Below are 27686 nucleotides of genomic sequence, written 5' to 3' on the forward strand. Positions count from 1 at the left end.
GCCTCTTCTGAATCCAGCTTGAACCTCTGGAAGTTCTCTGTCAATGTATGATTGTAGCCGTTTCTGTATTACCTTTAGCAAAACTTTGCACGCTTGTGTGTGTGTGTGTGTATATATATATATATATACAGTCACTATTTTAATGAGTTTCATGAGGGCGTCAGATTGAACGCATCTATTCAATTCACCATTCAATATGATATAACTTCTTAAAGTTTATATTATTGTTTGATTGTTTTTCTGTCATTTTATTGTGGTTGAAGACTGATACAATGTCTATGAAATTATAGTAGCCAGTGGAAACCTTCCCATTCCTCTCCTTCAGCCACTCTGGAAAAATAATGGTATTTAATTTTCCCATAGGCAAGAAGGCTGCTGGATCTTGCCACAGTGAAGACCAATGGATTGGCTGCCTTCCTTCTACAACATGTTCAAGAATTACCAGTTCTGTCGGTCCTGCCTTTTGAAGGTAAGTGTATTTTTTCTCATTTATTGGAAAGGGGAAGTAAGGTCATGTAGATTCATGGTTAAGAGTGAAAAATCCACAGTGAAACTCAGAAACAGGAGAGGCTTCAATAGCACAGCCCAGTATATATAGCAAACATTAATGCCTTTTATAACTCTCTGAAGGAGCTCTGCTATCTCAGTGGTTACGAATCGGACTGTGAACCGCAAGGTCAGCAGTTCGAAACTACCAGGTGCTCCGCGGGAGAAAAATGAGGCTTTCTGCTTCTGTTAAGATTTACAGCCTCAGAAACCTTTACAGGGTCGCTATGGGTCGGAATCGACTCCACAGCACATAACAACAACAACCACATAACTCTCTGAGAGGATGGAGCTCCAGACCAGTGCTTCTCCCTTTTACAACTTCCTGAGAGGCAGATGCTGATGGCTTCACTTCACAGATGTAAGAACGGTGGCAGGGTGGTCAAGTGAGCAGGTACAGACAGCTGGGTCTGATTTTAGACTATTCCACCTACACATTTCTCTTTGGTTGGGTGAAGGAGTTTTCTCCCAGCATTATCATAAGGCAAACTTATCAATCAGCCTGGAGGGTTTCTGAGCGGCTGGTCTCTGCCCTTTGGGCAGTGAGAAAACCAGAGGGAGGGTAAAGATGGCTGGAAGCCTGTGCTCAGCACTGAATAGGTACTGTGGCGCTGTGGGTTAATGTGCCAGACTGCAAAACTGTTTAAACTGCAAGGTCGGTGGTTCAAGCTCATCAGCTGCTCCTCAGAAACCAGCTGCTCCTCAGTAGCTATGGGTCGGAACTGACTCAACGGCACTTAACAACAACAACGTCTAAGAATAGAATGTAGACATCAGTACATGACCAGAATGCAGTGTTGAGCACAGGGCCTGAGTGGCCTGACTCTTGGCTAATATCTATTGTTAATATAAATAAGCAGATCTGGCTGTTTGTGCACTGTAGCACTGTGCCATGGTACAAGATTCCTCACATGTAAAGGTGATGATTAATATGTGTTTATGATTTTTTTAAATGTGGGAGAAATTTCCCTGGAAAGTTTTGACATCAGTGGTGATGGCTGGTAAACCTACATTGGAAACCAGGGCACTAGAGAGGAAGACTTTTTATGGTCTCCATTCAATGCACCTGGTCTATACAGAAAGCAAGTACAGCAGCAGTTTTCAGCAGCTTGGGAACAAAAGAGGAAGCACAGACATAGGGCTTCTCTTTTTTATGATTCTATCAATACAACTTCCATATGCTAAAGACCATTTGTGAAAAGTACTTGGTAGCCTTTAAGTTGGGAGTCTCTGGGTGATGTAAACAATTAATAGGCTTTGCTGCTAATCAAAAGTTGACCATTCCAGTCTACCCAGAAGCTCCTCAGAAAAAAGGCCTAGTGATCTTCTGAAAACTCAGCCACTGAGAAGCCTGTAAAGCACAGTTCTGCTCTGACGTGCATGGGGTCACCACGAGTCAGAGTCAACTCGAGGGCTACTGGCAGCCTTTAAACTGAGGACTAATGGGCCAGATGGCTTCAGCTCAATACTGCTTGGGACCCTGAGACCTGTGGTGTAATTTCAGACCAGTACTTCCCCATTTCCTGAAAAGGGAACTGAATCCTGACACAGGAAGTGGTTTGCTCTTGTTGGTATCAAGATGACAAAGGAAAAGCAGCAGCTCTCTGGACACACCCTGTTCACAAGATGTCTTCCTGGAGAGGATTGCATGAGGAAGATGGGGACATGGAGATAGGATCAAGAAATCTTGTCTGAGTACTCTGCCCAGAAGCTCTGGTGACCCTCAGGCCATCTAGTGCTGGGCCTCAAATCCACATGGATCCCCTGGGAGTGTCCTGCTCCTTTCATGGATGTTTGGCCAGGAGCTTCCAGGGGCAGTTTTCAGGTAGAGATGACATCCAGGACTGCAGAAAGCCAACCCCTTAGCAGAACCCAGAAGAGCCTGGCTGAGGGGAAAAGCCAGGTTCTCTAGTCACCTGCCACCACTTCATGTGAGTTTGGAAAGTCCCTTCTCCTCTCTAAGCCTGACTCAGAAGATCTTTGAGGTTCCCACCCAGAGGCCCAGCAGGAAGTGTAAATGGGTGGGATGCCTTGGTAACTGACGATTATGCTTTCTGATGTGAATGTGTGTTCCCTGCATTACCAGATCTTACGGTTTTTCCCTAAGATAAATTTAGATTAAGATTTGTATGGGAAACCCACATATCTTAGTTTTATTAGGACCTAAAAGCAAACTGGAAGGCACAATGAAGTTTTTACTGAAATTTCTTGTCTCAGTTCTGGAGGCTGAGCGTGTAAGATGAGGGTGTTTTAGCCAAATGGGCTCCTTCTGAAGGCTGTGAGGGAAAATCTGCTCTGTATCTGTCTCCTAGCTTCTGAGCATTCCAAGAGCTCCCTGGCTTGCAGCTGTGATGACATGCCGGCTCCCTCCTCTGTTTTCCCCTTTTAAAAGGACATCACTCAAATAGGATTAGAACCCACTCTACTCATATGATGTTGTAATTGTGGTTGTTAAGTGTCATCGAGTGGTTTCCAACCCATAGAAACCCTGTATAGGGTTTCTGAGGAGCGACTGGTGAGCTTGAACCTCTGACCTTGCAGTTCAAACTGACTTTGCACTCTAGCGCATTAACCCATAGCGCTACCAGGACTCCATGATCTCATGTTAGCTTAACTAAAAACATATTCAAAGACCCTATTTCCAATCAAAGTCTAATTGATGGGTATCAGAATTTAGAACTTCAACATATTTTTGAAAGGGGAGCATAATTCAACCCAAAGCATAAGGGTTTTTAAAAGTTAGCATTTATGTGAAAAGTTTCAAAAATGCTTTATACAGCAAATACAATATGCCTTGCACTTGGAGTGGCCCATGGACAGTAAGTTTGAGACCTGGGCTACCTGGCTTTCTTTCTACATATCCCTCCTGTTTGAGCTTATATGTGGCCTTCCTGAACCTGTAGGAGACCTGGATCCTAGTCAGCTACCTCTCATCACTCTTCACCCTTTTGAGATTCTTGTCCCTATTCTGATGATGATCCTGTGTACTAATATTTTATTTTATTATTCTAGTTATGCTTACAATGATCACTTAAATTTTATAATCCACTCACATGCAGTTTTTTCAATGAATCCCCACTGTAGTAGTTCCAGATTACTGCTGTAATTTAAGGGATTTAACAATACAAATTTGTTCTTATAGTTCTGTAGATCAGAAAGCCAACACAGTTCTCACTGGGCTAAAATCATATGTTCCTTTCTGGAGATTCTAGGGATGAATCTGTTTCCTCGCTCTTTCCAGCTTCCAGAGGCTGCCCCTATTTCTTGGCTCCTGAACCCTTCTTCAGCTGGACAGAGTACTAAGCATTTGACATAACCAGAAACCAGTTGTCATTGAGTTAACTTTGACTCATGGTATTCTCATGTGTATCAGCATAGAACTGTGTTCCATAGAGTTTTCAATGACTGATTGATTATTCAGAAGTTGATTGCTAGGCCATTCTTCCAAGGTGCCTCTGTGTGGACTCCACCTCCATTCTTTTGGTTAGCAGCTAAGCATGGTAACTGTTTGCCCCACTAAAATATTCAGCACTTGACATGCATTGTCTTAATTGGTCCATGTAAAACCCCTTCAAAGTTGGGTTACTCTACATGTGAGCAAACTGAGGCCTAAAAGGTTATGTGATTGGCATCAATGTTTCCCAGCACCAGCACCTATATTCTCCCATGCAGGCCACTCTCTGGCCAGGTCCTGTCTTAAACATAAGCCTCCCCATTTGTCTCTCTTTTCTCTCTCCTAGGTGCTGCATGTAAGAAGTACATGTCCAAGTTGAAGACCACAGTGTCTGCTCAGTCTCGCTTCCTGAGTACCTATGATGGGGTAGAGAACCTTTGCCTAGAAGACATATACACAGAGAACCTCCTAGAGGTGCAGATAGATGTCTGCAAAGCTGGTCCCCCATGGCAGAGGCCGGCCACCCTGGGCCTGCAGGAGCTTTTTGGCCCCCATGGCCATCTCAATGAAGACGCTGACACAATACTGGTGGTGGGCGAGGCGGGCAGCGGCAAGAGCATGCTACTGCAGCAGCTGCACTTCCTGTGGGCTGCAGGCCAGGACTTCCAGGAGTTTCTCTTCGTCTTCCCATTCAGCTGCCGGCAGCTGCAGTGTATAACAAAACCACTCAATGTGCAGACACTGCTCTTCGAACACGGCTGCTGGCCTGACTTTGGTCAACAGGACATCTTCCAATTCCTCCTTGACCACCCTGACTGTGTGTTGCTAACATTTGATGGCTTAGATGAGTTCAGGTTCAGGTTCAACGATTGTGAGCGTCACTGCTCTCCAACTGACCCTACATCTGTACAAAATCTGCTTTTCAACCTTCTGCAGGGCAACCTGCTGAAGAATGTCCGCAAGGTGCTGACAAGCCGTCCAGATGCAGTGACGGCGTACCTCAGGAAGTATGTCTGCATGGAGCTCAATCTCAAAGGTTTCTCAGAGCAGGGCATTGAGCTATACATGAGGAAGCACCATCGGGAACCTGGAGTGGCAGACCACCTTGTCCACCTACTCAGAACCACCTCAGCTTTGCATGGTTTGTGTCACCTCCCTGTCTTCTCATGGATTGTATCCAAATGCCATCAGGAACTGTTGCTGCAGGGCGGGGGGTCCCTGAAGACCTCCACGGACATGTACTTGCTGACCCTGCAGCATTTTCTGTTGCGCACCTCCCCACCAGATCTAGTCCCCCGCAGCTGGGGACCCAGCCTGCTTCGAGACAGACTCCCCACACTCGTGCACCTTGGCCGCCTAGCTCTCTGGGGCCTGGGCCTGTGCTGCTATGTGTTCTCAGCCACACAGCTTCAGGCGGCACAGGTGGACTCTGAGGACATTGCTCTGGGCTTCCTTGTGCGTGCCAAAAGCATCCGACCAAGGGGCTCAGCACCCCTGGAGTTCTTGCACATCACTTTCCAGTGCTTTTTTGCTGCGCTCTACCTTATACTGAGTGCTGACCTGCCACCCACCACGCTCAGATACCTCTTCAATTGCCAAAGCCTGGGAGGCTTTCTGAAGGCCAGGCTGCTGCCCACACTGTGTATCCAGAGCTCTGAATGCAAGGAGGACAATGTGGTGGCTTTACTGCAGAAGGCCGAGCCACACAACCTCCAAACCACAGCATCCTTCCTGGCAGGGCTGTTGTCCCAGGAGCACCGGGGCCTGCTGGCTCAGTGCCAGGCATCTGAAAAGGCCCTACTCCGGCGCCATGCCTGTGTCCGGTGGTGTCTGGCCCGCAGCATCCGTAAGCACTTCCACTCCATCCCGCCTGCTGTGCCAGGTGAAGCCAAGAGCATGCATGCCATGCCTGGCTTCCTCTGGCTCATCCGGAGCCTGTATGAGATGCAGGAGGAACGGTTGGCCCAGGAGGCTGTGCGTGGACTGGATGTCGAACACCTGAAGCTGACATTTTGCAATGTGGGCCCCACTGAGTGTGCAGCCTTGGCCTTTGTGCTGCGGCATCTCCGGCGACCTGTGGCCCTGCAGCTGGATCACAACTCTGTGGGTGACACTGGTCTGGAGCAGCTGCTGCCTTGCCTGGGTGTCTGCAAGGCTCTCTAGTGAGTATTGCTGGATGAGTAGGGGTCCAGGATACTGGCCCCCTACACACAACTTTGGCACAGCTTCTCTACAAGCCGCCTGGATTCCTTCCCAAATCTGGGCCCTAGTTTTCCCACCTGTACAATGTTGTTTTTAGATGCTATCTATTTGAGTATATGTCAATAATGTTGCTGTTATCTTCCATTGAGTCGTTTCCAACATCCTCCTGTATCGTCCTCATAATCATGGCCATGCCTGAACTGTCATTGGGGCTATTGTGTTAATCCGTCTCACTGATGCTCTTCTGCATGGATCATGTACTTCATCAAATACACTGTCCTCCTCAAGTGATTGATCCCTCCTGATGACATGGCCAAAGCAAGCCAGTGGGACAGTGTTCTGTTGTGTTCCATAATATTAATGTTGGCTCACTTTAGAAGTAGATCACCAGGCCTTTCTTCTTAGTCTGTTTTAGTCTGGAAGCTCCATTGAAACCTGTCCACCATGGGTGAACTTACTGGCATTTGAAATACTGGTGACATAGCTTCTAGCATTATTGTTGTTGTTGTCAGGTGCCATCGAGTCGAAACCAACTCATAGCGACCCTATGCACAGCAGAATGAAACAATGTTCGATCCTGGGCCAGCCTCACTACTGCTGCCACACTTGAGTCCATCAATGATGCCACCTGGCCAATCCATCTCGTTAGGGGTCTTCCTCTTTTTCTCTGACCCTCCACCTTACCCAGCATGACATCCTTCTCCAGCGACTGTTTCCTCCAGACAATATGTCCAAAGTATGAGAGACAAAGCTTAGCCATCCTGGCTTCCAAGGAGCACTCTGGATGCACTTCTTCCAAAACAGATCTATTGGTTCTTTTGGCAGTCCATGGCACTTTCAGTATTCTCCTCCAACACCACAACTCAAAGGCATCAGTTCTTCTATGATCTTCCTTATTCACTGTCCAGCTTTCGCATCCATATGAGACTATTGAAAACACCATGGCCTGGGTCAGGCGCACCTTAGTCCTCAGGTTGACATCTCTGCTCTTCAATACTTTAAAAAGTTCCTGTGCAGCAGATTTGCCCAATGCAATACATCGTCTGATCTCTTGACTGCTGCTTCCACGAGTGTTGATAGTTGATCCAAGAAGAATGAAGTCCTTGACAACTTCAATCTTTTCTCCATTGATAAGAATGTTGTTTATTGGTCCACTAGCATTATTGCAACATGCAATTCAACGTAATACAACAAACTGACAGAAATATGGTAGGTGACAACAATACAAGGGTAAGTTAAAGAATATTGCTCTAAAATCATAGAAATCTTTATCAAAACAAAAATAACAAAATGTGAAGTCTCTGTTTCTCAATATATGCCAGCTGCTCCTCAGAATCACTCTACAGGGTTGCTATGAGTCAGAACCAACCTGACAACACTTAACAACATAAAGACGTCAGTTAATATGACTATTGTTCAAATTTATACACCAACCACTAAAGTCAGTGATGAAGAAATTGAAGAATTCTGCAAACTTCTTCAGTCTGAAATGTATCAAGCATGCAATCAAGATGCATTAGTCATTATTGGTGATTGGAATTCTAAATTGGAAAACAAAGCAGAAGGGTCAGTAGTTGGAAAACATGGTCTTGGAGATAGAAATTATGCTGGAGATTGCATGATACAATTCTGTAAGACCAATGACTTACTCATTTCAAATACCTTTTATTCAACAATGTAAAAGACTAGACACATGGACCTCACCAGATGGAATACACAGGAATCAAATTGACTGCAAATATGGAAAGAGACAATGGAGAAGCTCAATGTCATCAGCCAAAAGAAGGCCAGGGAAGACTGTGGAACAGACCATCAATTACTCATATACAAGTTCAAGCTGAAGCTGACAAAAACTAAAACAAGTCCACAAGAGCCAATATATGACCTTGTATATATCTGTACTGAATTTAGAGTTCACCCAAGAGCAGATTTGATGCATTAGACACTAATGACAGAAGGCCAGAAGAGCTGTGGGATGACATCAAGAACATCACACAGAAAGAAAGCAAAAGGTCATTAAAAAGACAGGAAAGAAAGAAAAGACAAAAATGGATGTCAGAAGAGACTCTGAAACTTACTCTTGAGCATAAAGAAGCTAAAGCAAATGGAAGAAATGAGGACGAGTTGAACAGAAAATTTTAAAAAGCAGCTCGAGAAGACTAAGTCAAGTATTGTAATGCAATGTGCAAAGACCTGGCAGTAGAAAATCAAAATGAAAGAATATGCTCAGCATTTCTCAAACTGAAAGACCTGATGAAAAAATTCAAACCATTTCAATAGGTAGCATATGATCAAGAACCGATGATACTGAAGGAAGAAGTCCAAGCTGCATTTATGACATTGGAGAAAAACAAGACTTTAGGAATTGACAGAATACAAATTGAAATCTTTCAACAACCTGATGAAGCACTGAAAGCACTCACTCATTTATGCCAAGAAATTTGGAAGACAGCTACATGGCCACCAACTGATTGGAAAACATCCATATTTGTGCACATTCCAAAGAGAGGTGACCCAACCAAATGGGGAAATCATCAAACAACACCATTAATATCACATGCAAGTAAAATTATGCTGAAGATAATTAAAAAATGGTTCAATAATTCATTGACAGGGAATTGCCAGAAATTAAGCATGGGGATATTATTGCTGACATCAAATGGATCTTGGCTAAAAGCAGAGAATACCAGTGCTTTATCGACTATGCAAAGCCTTTTGACTGTGTGGATCATGAGAAGCTATGGAAAACATTGGGAAGACTGGGTATTCCAGAATGCTTGATTGTGCTCAAGAGGAACCTGTACATAGACCAAAAGGCAGACATTAGAGCAGAACAAGGAGATATTGAATGTTTAAAATCAGGAAAGGTGTGAGCCAGGGTAGTATTCTTTTACTATACTTTTTCAATCTGTATGTTGAGCAAATAATCTTAGAAGCTGGATTCTATGAAGAAGAATGTGGCATCAGGAATGGAGGAAGACTCTCTAGCCACCTTCAATAGGCACATGATGCAACCTTGTTTGCTGGAAGTAAAGAGGACTTAAAGTACTGATAAAGATTAAACACCACAGCCTTCAGTATGAGTTGCACCTCAATGTTAAGAAAACAAAAATCTTCACAAATGGATAAATAAATAATAACATCATGGAAATGGAGAAAAGATTGAAGTTGTCAAAGACTTCAATTTACTTGGATCAACAATCAACACTCATAGAAGCAGCAGTCAAGAAATTAAATGATGTATTGCATTATGTAAATCAGCTATAAAAGCCTTACTCACAATGTTTAAAAGCAAATATATCAATTTGAGTGCTAAGGTGCGTCTGACCCAAGTCATGGTATTTTCACTCCTCTCATAAGCATGTGAGAGAGCTTGTTGGCTCTGTAGAAAAAGTACTGGACTGAAAAATCACAAGTTTGGCAGTTAGAGACCACCAGCCACTCCTAGGGATAAAGATGAGACTTTTCTTTTCCCACAATGAAACCTCTGAAACCCTATACAGGGTGGCTATGAGCAGAAATTGACTAGTGATACTGAACAACAACAAATATGCATGTGAACGTTGGACAATGAATGATGAAGACCTTAGAAAGAACTGATGCTTTTAAATTATGATCATAGGCAAGAATATGGAAAGTACCATGGACTGCCAGAAGAACCAACAAATCTGTCTTAGAATAAGCCAAAATGCTCCCTAGAAGCAAGGATGGCAAGCCTTCATCTCTCATACTTCAAACATGTCATCAGGATGGACCAATCCCTGGAGAAAGACATCATGCTTGGTAAAGTGGAGGGTCAGTAAAAAAGAGGAAGCACCCGAACAAGATGGATCAGCACAGTGGCAGCTGCAGTGGGCTCAAAGGTAACAATTATGAGTATGGTGCAGGATTAGGCAGTGTTGCATTCTGTTGTCATGATGAGTCAGACCCAACTGGATGGCACCTAACAGCAACAGCAGTAGCTAACCTAAAGATTGGCAGTTCCAAGCCACCTAGTGCTATGGAACAAAGGTGATCTGCTTCTGTAAAGATTTTCTAAGAAAACCCTCTGGAACAGTTCTCTATACAGCAACAGATCAATTCAGTGAGGCTCAGAGAAGTATAATCACATGTCCAGGATAACACAGGAAACAGCAAAGCCAAGAGTCAAAAGTCACACCTTTATGCTTACCTTGCTCCCCATGTGCTTACCTGAAGTCTGTGGACAGACTTCAGGGACTCCATGAAAACCGTCAAGTCAATGCATAGTTTCGTGTAGCCCAGGTCAGTGGTGACTTGCTCCCTATCAGTGGGAATTTAAGAGAGAGAAAGGGGCTGAAGGGTTTGAGCTGGCTGTAAGTTCCTCACATAGTGCAGTGTGAACACGATTGTGGCATTCTCCTTGCTGCTTGCAGCGTCCTGTCTGAAGGGGTTTTACACTTTAAAATGTCAGTGCCCAGCACATCCAGCTCCCGTTTCCCTGTTATAACCTCTGAGAAAGCAGAAGCTGTAACTTAGAATTGAAATCTATTCACATATTCCCAGGACTTTTGGTCTTCCCTAGACAACAAAGGAGCTCTGGTAGCATAGTGGTTACGAATTGGGCTGTGAACCGCAAGGTCAACAGTTCGAAACTACCAGCTGTTCCGTGGGAGAAAGATGAGGCTTTCTGCTCCCATAAAGATTTACAGTCTCGGAAACCCTGCACAGGGTTGCTATGGGTCAGAACTGACGCAACGACACTTAACAACAACAACAGACAACATTATAAGGAGCTCTGGTAGTATAGTGGTTACGACTCGGGCTGCAAACCTCAAGTTCAGCAGTTCAAAACTACCAGTGGGAGAAAGAGGAGGCTTGCTGCTCCCGTAAAGATTTATAGCCTCAGAAACCCTGTACAGGGTCGCTATGAGTCGGAATCGACTCCACAGCACATAACCACCACCACCAGACAACATTATAAGGAGCTCTGGTAGTGTAGTGGTTACGAGTCGGGCTGTTAACCTTAAGGTCAGCAGTTTGAAACTACCAGCTATTCTGTGGGAGAAAGATGAGGCTTTCTGCTCCCATAAAGATTTGCAGCCTTGGAAACCCTGTAGAGGGTTGCTGAGTCGGAACCAACTCCATGGCACATAACCACCACCACCACCAGACAACATTGTTGTTGTTGTTAAGTGCCGTCGAGTCGGTTCCGACCCATAGCGACCCTGTACAGGGTTTCCGAGGGTGTAAATCCTTACGGGAGTAGAAAGCCTCATCTTTCTCCTTCGGAGCGGCTGGTAGTTTTGAATATGGTACCAAACAAGGGACAGGAGTCCTGGTGTGGTGGTGCTGTGGGTTAATGTGCTGGACTGCAATGTTGGTTTAAACCACAAAGTCGATGGTTTAAGCTCACCAGCCACTCCTTGGAAACCATATACAGGGCCACTATGGGTTGGAACCAACTCAACGGTACTTAACAACAACAACGAAGCAAGGGACATGCACATATTCTCTGGGGCAAAGCAGCAAAATTCTTTTCCTCCAGGGAGAAATACTTGGATATCTACTAGAAATGGTTATCCCTTCATCATAACTTCATTATATAATAATGACATTTTTATTGTTGTTAGGTGCTGTCCAGTCAATTCTGACTCAGTGACCCTGTGTATGACAAGAGGAAGCACGCCATCCTCTCTATCTTTACCATATTTGAGCCCACTGTTGCAGCCACTGTGTTTATCCATGTCCTTGAGGGTCTTCCTCTTTGTCACTGACCCTCCACTTTACCAGGCAGGTAATAACATAATACTCAGATATGTAACCCACCAGCTGTTGTGGAGTCACTTCCAACTCCTGGTGATCTCATGTGTGTCAGAGTAGAACTGCGCTCAGGAGGGTTTTCAGTGGTTGATTTTTCAGAAGTAGGTTGCCAGGCCTTTCTTCTGAGGAGTCTCTGGATAGACTCGAACCACCAACCTTTTGGGTAGCAGCTGAGTGTGCTAACAACCATTTGCATCACCCAGGGACTCCATACTATATATGTTGTTGTTGTTGTTAGGAGCCATCGAGTCAGTTTTGACTCATAGCGACCCTGTATAGGATTTCTGAGGAGCAGCCGGTGAGCTTGAACGCCGACCTTACAGTTCAAATGACTTTGCATTCTGGCGCATTAACCCACAGCACCACACTAGGACTCCATACTATATACAGTTAATATATACTATGTGTAATTAATATACTGTATATCATGTTGTTGTTGTTATGTGCCATGGAGTTGGTTCCGACTCATAGTGACCCTGTGTAGGGTTTCCGAGGCTGTAAATCTTTACAGGAGCAGAAAGCCTCATCTTTCTCCCACGGAACAGCTGGTAGTTTCGAACTGCTGACCTTGCGACTCACAGCCCGATTCGTAACCACTACGTTACCAGAGCTCCTTGTACTGTATATCATAGTATGTTATAAATGCAAACACACAAGTTAGGGGCTTGGTGGAAACATGACATAGTTAAATTGGATGATTGGAGGAGAGTTTAACAAAGGGACTGCTGGCTAAGGTGTGGACAGGAAATGGGAAAAGCACAGAGGGACAGTGTGGGATTCTGAGGCTTGTCTTGGGGGTAGGGCTTAGAATTCTGAGAGGAAGACAAATAGGATGATGCCTGAGAGGAACTGCAGCAACCTGGAGGGGCTGATGTGGGGGAATGAAAGGCTCACTCTGCTCCTCACACCTGTCCCCAGCCAAGGCCTTTTGCTGGCTAACCCAATAGGTTTAGCTTCCAGAACAGAAAGCCAGGAAGGAAGGGAGACAGTAGATCCGGTAGAACCAACATGAGGTGGTCAGCACAAAACTCTATTTCCATAAGAAGGAAGAATTATGATATTTTGACTGGGAATTAGGCACCTGTCTGTGAGAGCTATTTTCCTGATAAAAATATGAATCTACATTTAGCTGATTTGCTGGATAGTGGGCTCATATCATAGTTTTCACCAGATTCTTAAGTTGGTCTCCGAACCCCAGAAAGCCAGGAACTCCTGTCCTGGATGTCCCTGAAGCCAAGTCTACACTGAAAATCTTGAGTGGATGATCTCTTCTGGGTTAGGGATGTCCTTGTGGGCAGAGGGCTGGTAGGAGGTTGTGCTTGGTCTTTATTTCAGAGTAAGGTGAATATGGTCTGGTTCATGGTTCTCAGACTGTAGTGTGCAAAGGTGCTTGTTGAGATGCAGATTCCTGGGCCTGCCCCAGTGATTCCCGTTGAGCAAGTCTATGTGGAGGCCTAGGAATCTGTGTTTTTAACACATACCCCTGGTGATTTTGATACAAGTGATCCATAGAGCACACTCTGAAATAGTGGTGTGCCTGAAGCAGCTTGATTTTTCATCACCAATTAAGTCCTTGACTAACTTCTACACAGTGGCCAATACTGCAGAAGGGCTTGCTGGGTGCACATTTCCTATGTGTGTTTTTGCATGTGTGAGAGAGAGAATGAGGGGCTTTGCTCCCACATTCTTAGGCTGCATTGCTCCCACTTAAACTGTTTCCATGGCAACCAAAAATCCTGAGGTTCCAGGAACCCTGTATACAGTACTCCTATATAGGTTTTTCTAATGAGCTCTGACAGTGTTGTAGGATAAGCACCAGATTGCTAACTACAAGGTCAGCACTTCCAACCCACCAGGTGCTTGGTAGAAGAAAGATGTGGCTTTCCGCTCCTGTAAAGATGTGCATCCTCAAAAAACTCTATGCAGGGTCTCTGTGAGTCAGAATCAACTTGATGGTAACTCTAGACCCTGGGTCTGACTCTAAGATGGTGCTTTTCAAAATTGTTTAACTGCAACCACATGAGAGAGAAAAAGAGTGAGGGAGAGAGAGAGAGGAAAAAAAGAGGGAGTGAGAGGCAATGCATGTAAAACTGAAACTAAAGCTTCTTCATGAAATTAATGTTGATACAGTCTGCTCTTTCCTTCTGTTCTATTTTATTTAAAATAAATACTTCAAAACTGATTCATGTGATGGTCAAGGGTGGGCTTTGGAGCCAGACTGTCCCGACTCAAATCCTTGACTTGCTTTACAACTTGCCCAAATCGTTTCACTGTGGCTTGGCATCCTTCTTTGTAACTGACATAATAGTGCCTGTGACAAAGGGTTGTGGTGATGATAAAAAGGTTACCATTTGTGAAATACCAGGAACCTTGATGGCACAGTGGTTACACACTTGGCTGCTAACTGAATAGTCATTGGTTCGAACCCACCAGCCCCTCTGTGACAGAAAGATGTGGCAGTCTGCTTCTGTAATGATTTACAGCTCTGGAAACCCTATGGAGCGGTTCTATGCCTTCATACAGAGCGCTACGAGTGGGAATCAACTTGATGGCAATGAGTAATTCCTGTAATGCTAGGACAGTCCTAGTGTGGCTCTGTGGGTTGATGTGCTGGACTGCAAAGTCCATTTGAACCATGAGGTCAGCAGTTCAAGCTCACCAATTGCTCCTAGGAAATTATGTGCAGCGTCGCTGTGGGTCGGAACCAACTTGACAGCACTGTAAACAACAGCAGGACAGCACTCAGAACATAAAACATTCCATAGACGCTGGTGATCATGATTACAGGGTGCTCTTACCAAGCCCCAGGTGTTCCTAGTTCTTCACACTGTCTCTGCGGTTGGTCATACTGTTGCTCCCTTTCTATAGATGGAGGAGACATTATCTAGTAAGTGGCTGCTCAGGATCAGAACGTCCAGCTGAAGGACTCCACTGACTATTAACCATTAAGTCAAGGTCTCCCATGCTTGAATATCAGAATTATGTATACAGTTGTTTAAAAAAAATAGAGACAACTGGACCCACCCCACAATCATCATTTCCAGCAGAGGCCCCGAGAATCTGTCTTTTAGGGGAACTTCCCAATGGTCAAGTCATCTCCTGAGAAGACTTTCAAAGGGATTAGCTAGGCTGGGTGTGGCCTGTGGTAGTGATGTCTCGAGGGAGGAAGAGCTAGACAGCAGGACCTCACTAAGCACAGCCTGCCTGCTTATTTCCCTGACATCTGCTCACATAAATAGTGATAACCACCATGATCCCAAAGTAGACCTGTCTAATCCCCACTGCACCTTTGGCATGCGTTGGCTCCTTCTCATCCCAGAACCTTTTGTGAGACTGTATGATCACATCTCCCTTTTGTTATTGGTGTTAGCTGTTATGTGATTCCAGGCACAATGGGCCAAAACCCTACCACGTCCTGCACCATCCCCGTGACCAGTGCAGATCAGACTGTTGTGATCCATAAAGTTTTCCTAGAGTGATTTTCAGAAGTAGACTGCCAGACCATTCTTCGTAGTCTTTTTTCATCTGGACGCTTACTGAAACCTGTTCAACATCAAAGTAACACACAAGCCTCCATGGACAGACAGGTGGTGGCTGTACAGGAGATTCAAACCCAGGTCTCTTCTATGGAAGGCTAGGATTCTACCATCAATGTCTCTTTTACAAAAATCAAAACCTCACATTTGAAGCAGCACTTCCGGAGGGTGCCAGGCTTCCTAAGTGAGGCTTTGGATCTCTAGTCCCATAACTGTTACCCACCACAGTATATCAGTCAGCCCCCTGGCCAGGGATGGTGGGGTAGAGGGAATCTTCACTCCTCCTTGATGCTCTGTCCTTGCAGCTGTTTCTTCAACGGGGGTTGAGTTGTCATTTTTTCTCTGTGTTTCTTATCAGCTGCACTTTCAAATTTATTTATTTCATCTTTTTTAGTTTGCGAGATAACAATATCTCAGACCAAGGCATCAGCAAACTCATCGAACAAGCTCTTCACTGTGAGCAGCTGCAGAAATTGGCGTAAGTCAAACTGGGTCATGCACATTGGGCCCTGGGTACCAGCCTCACTCCAGGCCTGGGCAGGTGCGTGGGTATTTGCTTGGCTGGAGGGTGAAGGAGGTGGCTGCCTATTTGGGTGGTCACTGCCCTTTGTTTTTGTCTCCATGTCTTCTCTCTCCTGGAACTTTCCAGTCTCTTCAACAACAAGTTGACTGATGGTTGTGCACACTCCATAGCCAAGCTCCTTGCATGCAAGCATAACTTCTTGGCATTGAGGTGAGCTTGGGACTTCCCTGTTCCCTGGAAACAGTTTTTTCCCTAACCCCTGAGCCAATCTGCTCTGGTCTCAGTCCTGATTCAGCCCACACTGGGACCATGACTTTCAGTCTGAATTCAGGGCTGCTAACAGAAAGATTGGAGTCCTGGTATGGCACTATGGGCTAATGCGTCAGGCAGCAAAGTCGTTTGAACTGCAAGGTTGGTGATTCAAGCTCACCAACTGCTGCTTGGAAACCCTATACAGGGTCGCTGTGGGTTGGAATTGACTGGCCAGCACTCAACAACAACAACAACAGAAAGATTGGAGATGTGAGTCTACCCAGAGGTACCTTACAAGAAAAACCTGGCACAGTTCGCCTACTCTGTGGTCACCATCAGTCAGAATCAACTCAGTGGCAACTAGTTCTTGGTTTTTAACTGTTTCCCTTTGGATAAGGATTTCTCTAGAACCATGACTTCCCCAGCATACTCTGGACTGGTGCTGCTGACAGCTCCCTGCCCTTTGACCTTTAGCCCTCACAGCTGAGGAAAGGTTCATGGGACCAGCCCAGGATTGGACATTTTGTTCTGTCATGCGTGGGGTCACCAGCCGTGAGCTGCTGACTGGAAACTGACAGCAGCTGCTTCCCTAGTGGGATTCTCCAACCTGGCTGCTTCCTGCCATTAAAGATCTCTCCTTTGTGGAGAACATCCCTCCCAGCTGCCTGGCCCTGCCCTGACTTTGTTGTAACAGGTTGATGCAGCTGCAGTTCAGGGAAGCTACAGGGGGCCTGCTGAGATCTAGAGCCAGCAGGTACCTGAACAGTCAGAAAAGGTGGGGCAGTAAATTATTGTCCATAACCCCGCCTCACCCTTCAGGGAAACCACTTCCCAGCATGGCTGCCTCTGATGGCTCCTATCTGTACCTGTCAAGCAGTTTTGCAAAGCAGCCCCGGCTTTCCATTGCTGATGGAAATGAAGTCGAGGTCAGGTGAGGTTGAGTTAGCTCACAGAGTAGGAACAGCACACACTGGGCTGCCCTGGAGTGTGGGAACGGGTCCTGCGGCTTGTGTAGGAGAGGAGCTTTCTTCCCATGTGTCTCTGCAGGATGCCCCTTCCCACAGTACCCTGGAACTTTGGGGCATGAAGGTTTTTAGGCCTCTGCCCTCAGTTGTGCTCTCTTGGCCTCTCTGTCTTCCCTTCCAGGCTGGGGAATAACCACATTACTGCTGTGGGGGCTGAGGTGCTGGCCCAGGGGCTCCGAAACAACAACTCTCTCCAGTTTATGGGGTAGGTTGGGCCCTGGGCCCAGGGGAACACAAGGAGGTGCTTGGGGCATTGGCGAATTTAGGGGCAGGTGAAACTCTTAAGCCAGAAGCCCTTATGCTACAGTGGAGAGGGTGAACCATGGACTGAGTGGGTGATAAACAGGAAGTTGAGGATGCCAGGGCTGTGGAGGGGAGGGGACAGGAAGCCCTCAGGGGCCTAGGGTTGTGCTTCATGGCTTGATTGCACATTGAAATCACTTAGGAAGCTACTAAAAATACTGCTGACTGGAGCCCACTTAGGATTAATTAAATGGAAATATCTGGGCAAAGGGCCCTGGCAGTAGAGATTTCTGAAAGCATCACAGAGAAGGTGAGGCCAGGGATGAGAACCACAGACCTGGGAAGAGGTGAAGATGGATCCAGGATGGCAGGAGGCTCTCCCAAGTCTTTCAGAACTACTAGGCTGGCCAGAGAGGGACAGGAGGGAAGTAATTAAGGACTTGTGGGTGGCAGTTACCTGGAGGCAAATCTGAACTAAGTATCAGAGAAGTGTTGCAACTACATGAGTTCATTGTCTCTAGGGGTATGGGCTGGATGGGTCACTACTCTTCTGTGAGTCTGTGAACTAAAGCTGCAGGAAATTTTGAGTAAGGTTGGCCGTCCAAATAAAAAGATGGAGGCAGGTAGGCTGTGCTGGCAGGTGACCCAATGAGACCTCTCTGGGGCTGGATGGTGCTGCTCCTGTGGCTTGGGCTGCAGAGAACAGAGGCACTGTTAACACCTGTCTAGAATACTATTAACACACGGCATGTACTGACTATCTGTTGACTATGTTGATCATTTCAGGTTCTGGGGCAACAAGGTGGGTGACAAAGGAGCCCAGGCCTTGGCTGAGGCTTTGAGTGACCACCAGAGCTTGAAATGGCTTAGGTAAGATTCAGGGTCTGTTCTGAAATTGTCATAGGGAGAGTCAGGGCGAGAACGGAAGAGCTTGGTTCTCCTTCATTTTTACCCTCATATATTAGGGAGTCCTGGTGTGGTGCTGTAGGATAAGCACTGGACTGCTAACCACAAGGTCAGTGATTCAAACACACCAGCTACTCCTTGGAAGCCCCACACTTGGTCACTATGTGTTGGAACCCACTCAATGGCACTTAACAACGTGTTAGGTAGTGGGGTGAATAATTGGATTTAGAGTTGGGATTTGAGTCTTTCTAAGTGACTTTGGAGATGTTCCTTCCCCTCTCAGAGGTCTTGATTCCTACTTGTAAATTGAAGTTCTTGTGTTGAATTAGATTCATTGTATCTCAATGACAAACTCTAGTCCATTATTTGTGGTTGCCTATGTACTATGCTGAGAAGGATTGTAAGCATATATCTGGATTTAATAAGAAAGAGCCCTGTAATCGATTAATGATGTCTGAAATGGAACAGATGAAGAGAATTAGTGTTATGTGTGCCATGCATTTTGCTGTTCATGCATTTGTGTTTATCTCTGAGGTCCCTCCCTTCTCTGACATATTTTTGTTTCATGATCATGTCCAGCTTGGTAGGAAACAACATTGGCAGTGTTGGTGCACAAGCTTTAGCACTGATGTTGGAAAAGAACATGGTACTGGAAGAACTCTGGTGAGTTTGGGGGATTTCCTGCTCTAGCCTCACTTATGGAAGCCGTGTATGGAAAAGGCAAAGGTGAAGGATTGATTGTCTTTGGCTTTACATATACTGGGTACTGTGCCACTTATGGAGCTTGGTATATAGGTACTAATTCTTTTTATTTAATTACTTAATTGGTTTATATGTTTGCTCCCAGCACATGGCTTAATGATGAGGAGCACAGATGCAAGTATCAAGCAGACTGAAATTCTGTTGTGATGTTAAATAATAATAATCTCTGAATCTGTTTTCCCACCTATAAAATGAGGATAAGAATAGTTTCAATTATTAAACATTGTCAGAATTAAATGAGATAATGTTTGTAAAGAGCTCCTGGCATAAGTGTAAGCATTCTATAAATGCTGAACTATACTTCAGTTCCGGTGTGGTGCTGTGCATTAATGCACTGGACTCAAAGTCAGTTTGAGCCACAAGACTGGTGTTTCAAGCTCACCAGCCACTCCTTGGAAACCCTGTACAGGTTCGCTGTGGATCGGAATCAACTCAACAGCACTTAACAACGACAACAACAACATACTTGTAGCATGATTCCTATGATTACTACTATGATTACTACCAGTACTGATGGGATTTTATTAGTTTAACGTACATTTGATTAGAGTTCATGGTTATCTTGGAGAGTGGCGTAACATTTGGGAGAAATTGGAAGATGAAGTTAGAGTTATGCTTCATGCTTATGGACCTGAAACTGAGTGCAAGTTTTCCATCCTTCAGGCTCTTCTGTGCTTCTTCAGGCTCTTCTTCAGTTCTTCTGACATTTCTGGAAAGTTCAAGATTATGTCAAGGAGATTAAATGCTGAATGTTTGATATTTCCAAGAATTGGAATTCTATGGCAATGAAACAAATGAACATTGCCATAGAACGGTGCTTGGCTGTTGGCAGGGCTCACTAGCTCTACCATGCTTATAGTCTGATTGGATTTTACCCCTGGAACTTCTTGGTAGAATGGTACCTCACTGTGGTGTAGTAGTTATGATTGCTTTAGGCAGCAAGTGATGAAAAAGTTCCTTTTACAGAAGCTTAGCCACCGCCTGTCTGCCACTTTCTCTTACTGTGGTGAATTTGGTGCTGCCATGATGCTGGAAGCTGTGTCAGTGGTATTTCAAATACCAGCATGGTCACCCATGATGGATAGGTTTCAGTGGAACTTCCAGACTAAGACAGACTAGGAAGAAAGGCCTGGCAATCTACTTCTGAAAATTGGCCAATGAAAACCTACTGATCACAATAGAATATTGCTACAAGGTGAGCCCCCCCCCCCATGTTGGAAGGTACTTAAAATATAGTGACCACAACAATGGACTTAAGCATAGCAACAATTGTGAAGGCGAGGTAGGTCCAGACAATGTTTCATTCTGTTGTATATGGATTGAAGCAGAGTCAATGATGACTGCTTAAAGAAATGATGTGTTTATCTGAAGGTAGGCAGTATAGGCTTGGTATGGTGGCTACATGAAGACAGTAGGGACCTCAACTCTGTCTGTCTCTCTCTTTGATCATCCTTAGCCCATGGATTTGTCTTCATAGTTGATTGCTTCATGATCACAAGATCTCTATCCACAACACTACTTCTGTTGTCGAGAGCTCAGTATGTATACCCAGGAAGGGATAAAAGTATAGAGCAGATGAATGTGTCCTCATTAAAAAGTATTCCAAGAAGCTCCTGGAGAGACTGGAAAGTGTGTTTTCAGAAGTCTCATAGCTGTACCAAATAGAACTACCAGCACCAATTGCTGTTGAGTGAATTCTGACTCATGGCAATTGCATGTGTCAGACTAGAACTGTGCTCCGTAGGGTTTTCAATGGCTGAATCTTCAGTAGATCACCAGGTCTTTCTTCCAAAGTGCCTCTGGGTGGATTTGAACCTCCAACCTTTCAGTTAGTAGAAAAGTACATAAACTACCACCCAGGGACTCCCAAACAAAATTTATTGTTTTAGTAAGATGTTTTCGAGTCAGTTCTGACCCATAGCAATCCTATGTACAACAAAACGAAGAACAGCCCAGTCCTAAACCATCCTTACAGTTGCTGCTATGCTTGAGCCCATTATTGCTGCCACTGTGCCAATCCATCTCATTGGGGGGTCTCCCTCTTTTTTGCTGTTCCTCCTCTTTACCAAGCATGATGTCCTTCTATAGGGACTGGTCACTCCTGTTAATATGTCCGAAGTATGAGAAACCAAGTCTGGCCATCTTGACTTCTAAGGAGCATTCTGGTTGTACTTTTTCCACCACAGATCTGTTCTTCTGGCAGTCCATACTACCTTTAATATTTTTGCAATCCATGGTGCCTTTAATAATTTCCACCAACACTCTTGCTCAAATGCATCAATTCTACGATCTTCCATATTCATTGTCCAACTTTCCTCTTCATATAAGGCAATTGAAAATACTGTAGCTTGGGTCAGCCACACTTCAGTCTTTAAACTGCCATCTTTGCTCTTGAACACTTTAAAGAAGTCTTGTGCAGTAGATTTGCCCTAATGCAATAAAAATCATTTGATGTCTTGACTGCTGCTTCCATAAGTATTGATAGTGGATCCAGGCAAAATAAAGTTTTGACAACTTCAATGTTTTCTCCATTTATCTTGATGTGATTCATTGGTCCAGTAGTGAGGATTTTTTATTTTTTCCACATTGAATTACAACCCATAGTGAAGGTTGTGGTCTTTGATCTTTATCAGTAACTATTTTAAGTCCTCTTTGCTTTCAACATGCAAGGTTGTATCAACTGCATATCGTAGGTTGTTAACAAGTCTCCCTCCAATATTGATTCCTCATTCTTCTTCATATAATCCAGCTTCTCAGATTATTCGATCAATATACAGATTGAATAAATATGAAGAAAGAATACAACACTGACTCATACCTTTCCTGATTTTAAAACATTCAGTATCCACTTGTTCCTTTTGAATGATTGCCTCGTGGTCTATGTACAGGTTCCTCATGAGCACATCTAAGTGTTCTAGAATACTCATTCTCCATGTTAGCCTTAGCTTGTCATGACCCACACAGTTGAAAGTCTTTTCATAGTCAATAAAGCACATGTGAATGTCTTTTTAGTATGCTCTGATTTCAGTAAAGGTCCATCTGGCATCAGCAATGTTATCCCTCATTCCATGTCTTCATCCAAATCAAGCTTGAACCTCTGACTGTTCCCTGTCAAGTGTATTGTTGCAGCCATTTTTTAATTCTCTTTAACAAAATTTTACTTGCGTGTGATAGTAATGATACTGTCTGATGATTTTCGCATCCTATTGGGTCCACCTGTCTTTGAAATGGGCACAAATATGGATCTCTTTCAATCAGTTGGCCAGGTAGCAGTCTTCCAAATTTCTTGGCACAGATGAATGAGTGCCTCCAGTGCTGCATCAGTTTATTGAAATATTTCAATTTGTATTCCATCAATTCCCAGAGCCCTGTTCTTTACCATTGCCTTGAGTGCACATTGGACTTGACTGTATGTTTGATCTGTTTCAGGCTGAAGAAGTTGGTAGAATGCGTCAGTTTCATCGTCACTGGTTTTAGTGGTTGGTGCATGAATTTGAATAATAGAATTGTTAACTGGTCTTCTATGTAGGCATGTGGATATTATCCTATCACAGACAGTTTTATGCTTCAAGATCTTGAAATGTTCTTTTTGATGATGAATGTGATGCCATTCCTCTTCAATTTTTTATTCCTGGCATAGTAAAACATGTGATTATCATATTCAAAATGGTCAACACCAGTCCATTTCAGCTCACTGATGCCGAGGATATTGATCTTTATATGATCCATTTCATTTTTGACAATTTCCAGTTTTCATGGATTCATATTTCGTTTGTTGTTAAGTGCCATCGAGTCGGTTCCGACCCATAGCGACCCTCTTTGGGGCTTCCAAGGAGCAGCTGGTGAGCTCGAACTGCCTACATTGCAGTTCAAGCTGACCTTGCAGTCAAACACATTAGCCCTCAGCGCCACACCAAGACTCCTCATACTTCATAGGGCCCCATTTATAAGGAAGAAAGTCAAAATGTGTTGTGTAGTGAGGCATACAAGAATTCATAGAGGCCTGGGGGTGAATTGTCTTGGCAGCAGTGTCATACCCTACTTTATCTTTCCCATACATTTGAATTCTCAGATGTTCAATTTTCTAAATCTTAGCATATGGATTCATCTTTATTGACATCATCCTCCATAAGAAATGCTGTCATATCAACTGGATTTTCTTTCTTGTTTTTGCCAGCCTGGAAGAGAACTATCTCCATGATGAAGGAGTGTGTTTTCTTGCTGAAGGACTTCAGAGAAACTCAAGTTTGAAAATCCTGAAGTAAGGAACCCACAAACAGGAGCTGGGGAATAATAACTGACTTTGGGGGGAATAGGGCAGAGATGCTTCTCAATCAGAAATCTGGATAGCTCCCAGTCCAAGGACACTCCCAGTTTGTTTCCAGCCATTCAGAAAACAGCTTGGTCAAAGGCAAGTAGTCTGTTTAGAGGTGGTCCTAGAAAATACATGTGGGAGAAGAGTGATGTGAAACTGAAAAGGGCAGGCAGTCATGAAAGAACGTGTTATCACTACGAAGGGCAACTAAGGCTCACTCAGAGGCCCCTGCTAGTGAACTCAGAGAGCCAGTGCAAAAGCTCTTGGTTACCTGCCCACCTCAGGGGTGAAAAAGCTGGGTTGCTTATCTACCATGGACCTGTGCATGCTATGTTGAGATGTGCTTGTGGAGCAGGAACTACTGGGCACCATCAGCTTGTACTACACGTGGCTGAGCTTGCTCCTCAGGCAGTGTGTTCCCCGCAAGCAACTTTCAGTTAAAGGTGAAAGGGAAGGGAATACTGGTGGGTTGCTAACTGTGTCTGTTATGTGGCTCATTGGAAGTGTCCTTCTCTCTCTCCAGTGGCCAGCTCTGGCTCAGGCAGGAGAAGTCTTCAGATGGTCAACTTGTCATGTTATGCAGTCATGGATGTATGCATGTGTTTATATATGCATACATGGATTTACTCATTCATCATGCATGTATGCATTTATTTATGCACACATTCATGCATGCATTCATATATTCATACAAGATACATTGCTTCAGTGCCCATTCTGTACCAAGAGCTGTTTGAGGCCCTGAAGATATAGTGATAAAAGGTTAGAGTGGTTCCCTGCTCACATGACTCTTAAATTCTAATGGGGGACACAGATAGTGAGCAAGTAAACAAATAAGCAGACCATTTCTGGTGGTAGTAAGGACTACAAAAATTCAAGAGGGAGATGTGATAGAGCGTGACTGGAAAGGACTGCTTGCTACTACTCAGGCAAGGTCTGGCTGAGAAGGTGGCATTTGAGTTTTAGACCTGAATAGCTTGAGGTGCCCACCATGCTGAGGTCTCAGGGAAAGGCATTCCAGGTGAAGGGGATGTATGTGCAAAGGCCTTAAGGCAGAGTAAGCTTGGTGATTTTGTGAATAAAAGAGCCTGTGAGGTTAGAATATAGGGGGAAGGAAGGGGCAGGCAGAGTGGGTCACATAAGGAAGGCCCAGAGTCATGGAAGGATTTGGGGTTTTATTCTAAGGGGATTGGGAAGCTTTTGGAAGTTCTGGGCTTTTGGCTTTTATTTTTTTCATATGTATTTTTCATTGCAGTGAAATATATATAGCAAAACATTTGCCAGTCTAACCATTTTAAGTGTATAGTTTGGGGACATTAATTACATTCACCATATGTGTAACCATGACCACTATCCATTTTTAAATGTTTTCCATCCTTCTAAATAAAAAATCAGTACCCCTTAAGGATTAACTTCCCATCCCTAAGCTCCTAGGAACGACTAACAAGCTTTTGTTTCTATGCATTGGCGTATTCTAAGTATTCATGTAAGTGGGATCCTAAAGTATTTGTCCTTCTGTATCTGATTTCTGAGTATTCCCCTCAACTTGTTTTCAAGGTTCATCCACGTTGTAGCATGTATCAGTATTTTAGTTCTCTTTATGGATAGGCATCACATATTGATTATTCATTCATCTGTTGATGGATACTTGGGTTATTTCTACCTTTGGACTATTGTAAATGACACTGTAATGAACATTAGTGTATACCTTTTGGAGTGGCATGATCTGATGTATGCCATCACAGTATAGTCATTTGAAGAGTGGTCAGATGGGAGCACGGAGAGCTGTCAGGAGGCTCTTGCAGTCTTACAGATGAGAAATGACAGAGACTTGAAATAAGCTAGTGGCAGTGGAGAAACCTGGTTAAGTCCTGCCAGGTTAGGAGCAGTGTTGATAAGGAAGTCACCTGGGGTCCTCTGGTAGAGGGCCCCATGGACAGGGCCCCATGCCACAAGGAGAGGGACAGTGACTATAAGCAGAAGATCCCTGAGTAAGCATCCTGAACTCATGCTGATGCTTTCCAAAACAGGCGCCCACAGTTTCATTCCTGGGGACATCTCCGTTTCCTAGAGGGAGGTAGCATCTGCCCTGGCAAATGTGCCCCAAAAGACCTCCAGAGACTGTCAGGCAGCTACCTTGGATGCTGGCTTTGCTGCCAGATCACTTTCTACTTCGTGGTGCTTGTTTGTGTTGTTTTACAGGGTCTAGAAAGTTGCCAAATGTTTGGGGATAACACTACAACTTATCACATGGGTGGAAACAGACAAAAAGGCTGGATTGGTCCAATCCAGCATGTGTGAATGTGACACATTTGTATACCCTCATTGCTACTTACTTCCCACCTGTCCCCAGTGGCCTAGGTGATAGGAGGTGCCCCACACTTCGTTCCTACCTTTATTGTTCAGTCCGCCCCCCACTGTTTTCCTATATAAATCAAGCTTCTGATAGATCTTTTTTTTTTTTTTTTTCTCCTTTCTTTTAAATGCCTGCATTTCCCCCCCAGGCTTAAACGCTGCCAAATGTTGGTTCAGTGAGCAGGCTCTGGAGCCCAATGGCCTGGGTTTGTACCCTAGCTCTGTCATGACCAGCTATTTCTCCTTGGACTAGTGCTTCAGTTTCTCTAAGCATAAATGGGCATAAAAATTGGAGCTTCCTCATCAGGTTGTGAGCACTCACTGAGATAATGTCACAAAGGAGCTGGCATATAGGAAGAGCTCAGCAGATATTAGCTATTATTATCACTTGCATTGCCTTAGCATCAGCTTCTAAGACGTTCCTACAGTTGTGGAGGAGGTGGAAGACAGTTGGTAGAAGGCAAAGCTGTGAGCCGAAGAGCAGCAGAGAATCACAGGCTATCCCCTCACTCTCTCTCCCCCATTCCTAATCTCATATTTTCTCTAATTGTGTTCCCATACCTCCCCCCAAAACCCCCATTGCTATGGAGTCTATTCTGACTCACTGCAACCCCATAGAAGAGAGTAGAGCTCCTCTGTAGGGTTTTCAAGGCTGTACATTTTTACAGGCATGGACTGCCTCATCTTCTCCCACAGAGTGACTGGTGAGTTCAAACCCTTTGGCTAGTAGTCCAGTGCTTAACCTGTTGCTTATTCTATGCCCCGAAACCAAGCCCAAACCGAACCAACCTACTGCAATCAAGTTGAGCCTGAAACATAGTGACCCTACAGAGGGTTTCCAAGGCGGTAAATGTTTATGAGTGCAGAAAATCTCATCTTTCTTCCACAGAGTGGATTTGAACTGCCAGCCTGTGGTTAGCACTCTAGTGGTTATCCTATAGTACCACCAGGGCTCCTCTACACCTCCACCCACTACCATAGCGACTTTATATAGGGTTTCCAAGGCAGTAAATCTTTACGAGAACCGAAAACCTCTCCCCCACAGAGCAGCTGGTGGATTCCAACTGCTGATCTTGTGGTTAGCAGCCTGAGGTAATAACCCATTCAGCCCCTGAGTTCCTGCCTATTTCTCCAGGACTCCCCAAATGAATTTACTACTATTACCTACCAGTTAAATACTGGTCAAGTGCTTTATATATGCCATTATTTGTTTTCTTACTATTCTTGTAGGAAACCTGGTGGTACAATAGTTAAAGCACTCAACTACTAACAAACAGGTTAATGGGTAAAACTCTCGCTACTTTGGAAGAGATGGAGCTATCAGCTTCTGTAAAGATTTACAGCCTTGGAAACCTTATTGGGCAGTTCTACCTATCTGCCCAACTGATTGGAAAAGATCCGTATTTGTGCACATTCCAAAGAGAGTTGACCCGATGGAATGTGGAAATCATCGGAATATATATATATATATTTAAGGATTTTATTGTGGATTGATTGAAAGTTTACAGGGCAGATCATCAGTTTTATATTCAACAAATCATACACCTTGTTTCATTACAATGATTATAATCCCCTCCATGTACCATCAGTTAACAGTATTTCTCTCTATTCACTTTAGCTTTTTTAAAAATTAAAAAAAAAAACACACACACTTAGGCATATATAATAATTTACACCTCCAAAAGGCACATTCTTCAAGTCTGCCTCCTAGCCACCAGCTCTTAGTCCCTCTCTTCCCATGAATCTAGAGTCCTCAGCCGCTCCCCCTCTCCATGACCCCATCTCTGGCGATGCTGCTTCTCTGGATAAGGTCCCATATTCTGCTTGTGCTCTTCTCCCTTGATGG

The 27686-nt window shown here is 44.4% G+C and overlaps 1 protein-coding gene across 1 annotated transcript in view; it reads left to right on the forward strand.

Annotated features, from left to right (window-relative positions):
* Positions 1–27686, forward strand: part of NOD2 (nucleotide-binding oligomerization domain containing 2) — a 78057-nt gene that overhangs the window by 40116 nt on the left and 10255 nt on the right. Inside the window, exons 2-9 of the mRNA XM_006873722.1 lie at positions 364–469; positions 4287–6102; positions 15854–15937; positions 16109–16192; positions 17381–17464; positions 18289–18372; positions 18988–19071; positions 23348–23431. Of these exons, the coding sequence (XP_006873784.1) occupies positions 364–469; positions 4287–6102; positions 15854–15937; positions 16109–16192; positions 17381–17464; positions 18289–18372; positions 18988–19071; positions 23348–23431 (2426 nt within the window). The remainder of the gene's footprint in view (positions 1–363; positions 470–4286; positions 6103–15853; positions 15938–16108; positions 16193–17380; positions 17465–18288; positions 18373–18987; positions 19072–23347; positions 23432–27686) is intronic.

Source organism: Chrysochloris asiatica, unplaced genomic scaffold (genome assembly GCF_000296735.1).
Source record: "Chrysochloris asiatica unplaced genomic scaffold, ChrAsi1.0 scaffold00251, whole genome shotgun sequence".
Taxonomy (NCBI): domain Eukaryota; kingdom Metazoa; phylum Chordata; class Mammalia; order Afrosoricida; family Chrysochloridae; genus Chrysochloris; species Chrysochloris asiatica.